This window comes from Schistocerca cancellata, chromosome 10, assembly GCF_023864275.1.
Source record: "Schistocerca cancellata isolate TAMUIC-IGC-003103 chromosome 10, iqSchCanc2.1, whole genome shotgun sequence".
Taxonomy (NCBI): Eukaryota; Metazoa; Arthropoda; class Insecta; order Orthoptera; family Acrididae; genus Schistocerca; species Schistocerca cancellata.
In genome coordinates, this window is record NC_064635.1 from 67,220,157 (window position 1) to 67,227,602 (window position 7,446).

Below are 7,446 nucleotides of genomic sequence, written 5' to 3' on the forward strand. Positions count from 1 at the left end.
ACATACTTTCTCATGTGATCTAAATGTATGTTTCTTAGTGTTTCCTTCACTGTGTTATTAAAGTAGCTCATTACAACTGCATCCCTACATGTAATGATTTATCACTTTTCATTTTGACATTTTACGTAATTTATTATTGTAATACGTGTGACACAGTGTCAACATGTTTATACTGCTGCAACGTAATGACAATTTTGTCTTTCTGCCAAGACTTTATGGGAATGTGCTTGGTAGTTTGTCGTCTCATGTATGTGCACAACATGTAACACACTTGTCTTTGTGTTTCTTTTGCACTTGGGTACATTGGAATAGAGTATGTTTGCTCTTTGGTTTAATGTTGCTTAATTATTACTATCTAAAAAGTTATTATATATTTTTGTATACCAATTTCTCTGTTATATTTTTATTTTAGATTTCTGAACATGGAAATAATTCCAAAATGCACCATGCATACTTTATGATCCTCAAAGTCATTCCTCACCTGTTGTATGACTTATGTGACATAGCCAGTTTCACCACAGATCTAAGCTTATTTACTAGAACGGTTACTAGCTTCCTACCTATATCACACTTTTTTTTAAGATTATCAAGTTTCTATTTTCTGATTCGTAACTTGTTAGGTGTAGTAGCCAACACTTAACATCAGTGGTATAAAGTAAGTGTCATCATGAAAGTTTGGATACATACAGAAGCATCACTACTCATGGTAGTGATGGAAGGGTTGTACTCTTACAGTCTGTCAACCTGTAAACCTACTAACCCTGTCAGTTATTAGGGAATTGTAATAATTTCCTTGTCTTTCATGTGCACATTTCAGAAAGTTTCAATTTTCACATTTTAAAAATAAATCATAAAAGACTTTGAAATGTGCAATATGAAAAAAGTAGTGTACTGAAATTATCACAAGAGCAAACTGCAGCGAAAATACACGCAGTATAAATGAATAAAGACTCAGGAATGCACATGATGAATATGTTCCAAACTCTTCCTATAAACTGTCAATATTTTCAACAATCTTGTACACTATATGCAAGAATTTAGAGTAACGTGTGCAACTTCATGCTGCAGTATAAATTTTTGAATGAGCTTTAACACCAACATCAGGGCTGAATAATACCACAGAAGCAGACACATACTCAACAAAAATCACTTACCAACACAGTTAAACATGTTTATCCAAAGAAATATCTACAATACAAACATATTTACACATTTTATCTTGTTAAGTATTTTCCTCGAGAGGTACTAATGGTAAAATGCAGTTTAAAGCTAAATACGGGGCAATATGATCAAACAAAGAATGTAAATAATCAACATCGCACCTGCAAGAATTATACAGTAAACTGTTGAGACTAAGCTTTTCGTATGTCCTATATTTCAGAACAAACAAACAAACAACAAAGCCCTAAAATTCTAACTCTAAAATGCGTTTTAATAGCAGTAAACAGTTCATTTGTGTTTTCTTGGATGGGGGTTCACAGCCAAACAAAACTTTTTAAAGGAGCAATAAAAAAAGAAAAAACAGCCGATGCTGCAAATTTTCCTTTTATTTACTGGATGATTAGTTTCGAGTCAGGATCCTTTCTCAAATCATCCATATAGTCAGAATGGTATTTCCCAAAATATGAGATCCATGTCAAGATAACAAACACATGTATAACAAAGGGCAAATGAACAGTTACAAAGCATACCTTGACATGATTTTCATATGTTGGGAAATACCATTTTGACTATCTGCATGATTTAAAAATGGATCCTAACCCAACACTTAGTCATTAAGTAAATAAAAGTGAAACTTGCAATTTTGGCTGTTTCTCTGTTGTATTTATTAACACTAGTTGCTGTTTTGCAGTTACTCCGGCTTGCTGGGAGTTCAGTTTTTAAAAGGCATGAACACAACCTCCGACTTAAAAATTATTTATTTTTCATATCCAATATTGTAATTTTGGTCTTCAGCCACTTTCATTTTTACACAAAAATTACATACTAACGCAATATGAAAATGGCAAACACACCACACATCATCACATGGCTCATTTCCAGTGTGTGTGTGTGTGTGTGTGTGTGTGTGTGTGTGTTGGAGGGCGGCGGTGGAGGGGGGGGGGGGTCGTCACATCACATTTTCAGTATTTGATAGCAACCCAAATTTCACATGTAGAATAAACACAGAATAAGTGCAATGGTTTGGTGTTAATTTTGTAAAAAATTACAAACACTTAATCAGAGAACATTAACTGAAGCACTTGGTGCCACTTCAGTAAGTCATCTAAACTGGCATCTGTCAGGCTAACCTAGACCATTGGCTACAATACAGACCATTATATCACCACTCCAACAATTTTGTTTTCACATTTGTAGGCTTAGCTGACTCTCGACCAGTCTGTCACCTTACAAACTTCGGCCTTGGACTATACAACAGAGCAATCTGTCACCACATTCTAAATTCCAAAAACTTATACAGATGGAAAGGAATTGTTGTTTTTGTTCAGTTTATTTCGGACTGTGCATTTGTGAAATCAATGCCACATTGTTATGTTATGAGACAAAGCCAATATCTGGTACTATCAGGTTCAGTTGACCAAATGGAGATGAGCTATGTAGTAACATAGTGTCAGAAAATTTTAAATACCAAAGTGTTTAAACCAGAAATTTATACTGTGTTCCACTACAATGATGCTGAAGGCCGAAACAGCCAACAATGGAGCCCTTCTAAAATACACTTGCTACTTTCAGTTATGAGCATTCTTTCCTTTCCCTTAAATATAAACAACTGAATACCAATAGTTAATTACTCCTGTGGCAACAATCAGTTTACCATAAATAAATATCTAAACATTAATAACAGTGTCTGATATACTGCAATTGGCAAAACGAAAGTAGTTATGCAACACATGGTAGAAAAAGTTTACAGGATATCGATCATGTCATAATTACCACCACCCCAAACACACTTTAAATAACTGATGAGCTGTAAATAATCTGATCATTAAAACAGTGGATAAGCATACATTAAAACTGCAGCAGCTACTTAGAATCTCCCACTGACAGTCTATACATCTAAGAAATATATGCTAAGTTTTTAGAGTGTAACTTCAGACAAAACATAGCAGTGTAAAATGATGTATCATGGAAATTTTGGTGTATACTCTCAGAACAGAAATGCAGCAGAATATCGCTGTGAATCATGCCAGAATAATCAAAATTACAAACAAACAGCAAAACTGCATAATTACTGTAGTATAACTGACCATATTAGTAAATTTGTTCAATGTAAACAAAACATTTTAGCATTAGATGCATTTAGCTTAAAGAGATAAGTTTAAAGTCATTGCATACTGCTGAGTCACTAAATGCTGATGACTTAATAGCTATACAGATTACATTAACTAAAATCACACTGTGCTCTTTTCACAATCGATTTTCAAAAGTGGTCTAGATTAAAAACTGTTTATGAGAGGTGCCTTCCAAGTAACTAGTAAACTGGTTTGTTAATATAAACACAAGGAAACAACCGTACACTGCACAGGCACTAGTCTTAAACTGGTCTTCAAAATATGTATACAACCATATATTCTATGCTGGTGACCATCACATACGAATATTACAATTTCAAGTAGATATTTGTGGCTTTCACATACTGCCATCAGAACATAAAAAATTTCCAGCTGTCACCATAGGTAGAAATAAGCTACATATTTTGGCCCTCATATTCTTAACACTAACCAACTGTTAATGTAAACCCATAAAACATGACTGAATTGTCAGATCTGGTTTCAGCCACACTTGAATAATGATAAAAGGCCTGCCCATTAGTTTTAATATCGAAGTTAGACCGTAAATACATGATCACCAATGAAACAAAAACTTATGTCCTGGAAAGTCTCTTATTAGGGGATATCAGATTTCGGGATTGCCTTCAAACAATGCTCAAGCTACTACTAATAAGATTGATAATTCAAAAATGCAACTTCTGAACATCTTACTGCGAAAAACTTTGACTGTGTTCGAGTCACAGAAACTCGTTTTCAAACTACTACACACACAAACACACACTATCTCCATGGATACGATAGGTTATCGGCTAATAAATTTTTCAAACCCACCAACAATCGGTGCGATTAGTCAGTTTAGTCTTCCGTTGACATTTTTACCCCATCTACAACATTTAATAAGGGCTATATGCCACTCACAATTATTACTTCAAGTTTAAACAAACTGAGAAAGAGATTCTACGGCCATTTGTTACCTCCGTTAGCCGCTCGAAAAGCTTATTTACGCCGCTGCCAACAAACCTCAGAACAAACAAACAATTTACAGTACTTACGTTCGATGAACGGAATAGTGGCTGAGACTGACTGAAAGCAATATGTATACACTTACTTATTGATACAAGTAGCTATTTTTTTTGAAACATTAAACACATATTCACGGTCCATGTAACGCTATCCGCCATTTTTCCTTGAATACACAGTATCAAAGAATTGGACGTACTTCCGGCAGGAAATATATTTAGATATTTACCTTAACAAATCGCTGTACTGAATTTGATAATTATATTTTTGAAAGACAACCTTTTTAATCTTCCAAGATTTACATACTACAACATACTACAATTTTACATACAACAATATCCTGCATGTATGACTGAAGTCAGTGAATCTTTGGTTGCTATCTGCTTGATTCGTAAAAAACTTTACAAACCAATGAAAATAAATTATGCATCAGAAAAACTGAAGACAAATCATTAAAATCAATATGAAAATGACCGATGTGAATTATGATTCTCTGATGGGAATTTAATAAGCATACACTCTCAAATGTGAATAAATTTACCCGCTCTGACACGTCTTCATTTATGAAGTTCTTTGACATTTCAAGCGCCAAATGTGTGGCATCATTTGAAAGAACATTTCAATTTGTATTTTTGTTTGGACTGGAGAATTGTTGGAACGTGAGATGTCGGAAACGCAGTCTATAGAGAACGTGTTTTACAATCGTGTGAGCGGTGAACTGCTCGATAAATATATTGGCAAATCTGTGGTTGTATTAGGAAAAGTTAGGAAGGTACTGATACCGAAGTTGTAAACGATAAGAATGTGCAGCTGGATCTTCCCTTGATTCCGTGTCGAGCAAGTGCTGATATCTTAATACACTTGTGTTTATCATACAGGTACACCCAAATGGCAGTAAATGGGAGCTGGAAACGACTGATGGAAGAGTTGTATCAATAAGTATGGGAATGCCCCTAAGTGAAGAGCTGTCTGGATTTGTAGAAGTTAGAGGAATTTGCCAGAGCCCCGCAGCTGTTTTTTGCAATTCGTATCTGACATTCCCTCCAGATATGACAGGAAACTTTGGTACGTTTTTCAAATCATTTAAAGATGCCATTAACACAAATAAGATATAAAAAATTTATTAGCCAGCAACCTATCGTACCCATGGAGATGGTGTGTGTATGCGCTTGCGAAGTAGTAGTTTGAATAGTGTTACTGGAACACAGTCGAAATTTATCGCAGTAACATGCTCATTAATTGCGGTTTTGTTTTAGAAGTAGCTTGACCATTGTTTGAAGGAGACTCTGAAATTAGCTAATAGAAGAGAGACTTTCCAGGACATCACCGATTTTCTTTAGTCGTCATTTAGGTACGGACTGACAATGCTGCAACCAAAATATTTTATTTACTTTTGAATTCATTACGGGAGAGGCAGTGATCAATGTCTTACAAATATTTACTATTAAAAACAGTCTTGATCACGATTTATTTATCAAGGTGGCCCACCACAGTAGTGGTCGAAACCGGTCACCTTGATAAATCGTGATCAAGACTGTTTTTAATAGTAAAAATATTTGATCACTTACAGTGATATGTCAGACAGACAGTAAAATAAACCCACAAAACACATAGGTATCATAAAACAAGAACATATAATAGTTTAATTTTATCCATTGTTTTTCAGTGTTTCGTCCGCAACCGTTTTACTTTCGTAAAATGAAGAACAAACCGCCTTCAGTCACAAGTTGCGTTTATTTACTGCACATATATCCCAGTATGTACTGCTAAATTAAAGATGTGAATTGTGTATGCCAACTGCACAACAGAAGCAGACATCATACAATGTTAAACTGTAAGTTAGTATCATTATTAACGCTGTTAAACTTATATCTACAAGATACCATGTTGTAACACAAAAATGTAATATCAACAGGCTAACAACTTAAAAACCTGATGTAAATCACTAAAAAGTACCTAAAGATGAGCCTCCACGGCTCTAAATGCATAGTGCAGTAAATAACCGCAACTTGTGACTGAAGGCGGTTTGTTCTTCATTTTACGAATGTTATATTTTTCTTTTTCTATGGATCCTAAGTGTAATACTCTCCATGGTTGTACATTAAGTCATAAAATCGTAAAACATATTTTCATTTGGGATGTAATAACTTTGCCATTACATTTTATCTGTAAATGTACAATACACTGAGATGTAAAGACAGTTGTTAGGCTCTTGTAGGTCACACTCAATCAAACAGATAATCAGTTTCCAACACTTTAAAGTGCTTAATGCACTGAAGATTTCAGATGTTATGTAACTTTTATGTTTTTATCGATAGTATGCATCAGTGGAGTACAAAGACTTGACTACCAATAAACATTTTAGATTCCTCTTGAAATGAACTTTATATTTGCATAATTTTCTGTGGCTTCTGGAAAGTTGTCATTATTTCAGCTGTCCTAATAAGTAATTCTAATGGTTTCGCTAGGTATTGCTCTCTTTAAAGTACATCATTCTGTTTGTTTCAGAAACTGATTTGTACAATGAAGCTGTAAAGCTAGTTAATACAGTACCAAATCCTTGGTTGGCAGAGAGTGGTTAGTACACAATTACTACAAATGGACTGTACAAAGGATTTCTGTAATTGTACATAAGAAGAATTTGCTTAAAAATGTAATATTTTAAATGCATTACACTTTTATAAATAAATAAATGTACATCTGCATATATGTCATGCTTATTCAAACCTGTCTCAGGGTCTAACAGAATGCATTATGTGCTGTAATGTGATCTTATTTCTTATCTCTGTTTACAATTAGTGAAGAAAACAACTTATGAGCAACCTGCATAGTGTGCATCAGACCTATTTATGTTGAAGGTGACATTTTTTTCGTGTAAGCTGTTATTTATTAAGACACCTTGATTTTTGCTTACAACGCTATTTTTGAGTCTTTGCTCAGATCAAGGTGCAATTTACCCACAGGGACAAACCTGAACCACCAATCTCACTGATAAATTGTAGCAATGGAGCTGCTAGAAGCTACCAGTGTGACATCTCACTGAATTGTAATACTCTTTATTCGCCATTAATCAAAATTAGCCCTGAGCATAAACAGATAAAGAAGTAGCTCAAATGATACACAGATAAGTTGCTTCATATATAAGGAAACATTC

General features: G+C 34.4%; 2 protein-coding genes across 13 annotated transcripts in view; one reads left to right on the plus strand and one right to left on the minus strand.

The window, feature by feature from the left end:
- The window catches only part of LOC126106316 (YLP motif-containing protein 1-like), a 432,507-nt gene extending 427,848 nt beyond the window's left edge, over window positions 1–4,659 (minus strand). For 7 of the 12 annotated variants that reach the window (XR_007523332.1, XR_007523330.1, XR_007523331.1 and 4 more), the window contains exon 1: window positions 4,381–4,467. The gene's annotated coding sequence lies outside the window, so the exon portion shown is untranslated. Of the gene's footprint in view, window positions 1–4,324; window positions 4,468–4,521 lie in introns of those variants that run through there. The other 5 variants (XM_049912546.1, XM_049912549.1, XM_049912545.1 and 2 more) reach the window with 5 other exon arrangements.
- Window positions 4,660–4,857: 198 nt separating this feature from the next.
- On the plus strand, window positions 4,858–6,997 carry LOC126106497 (replication protein A 14 kDa subunit-like). The gene is made up of 3 exons (XM_049912816.1): window positions 4,858–5,064; window positions 5,171–5,357; window positions 6,801–6,997. Exons 1-3 carry the CDS (start codon window positions 4,957–4,959, stop codon window positions 6,872–6,874), a joined length of 369 nt encoding a protein of 122 aa, XP_049768773.1. The 5' UTR covers window positions 4,858–4,956; the 3' UTR covers window positions 6,875–6,997.
- The last annotated feature ends 449 nt before the right edge of the window (window positions 6,998–7,446 follow it).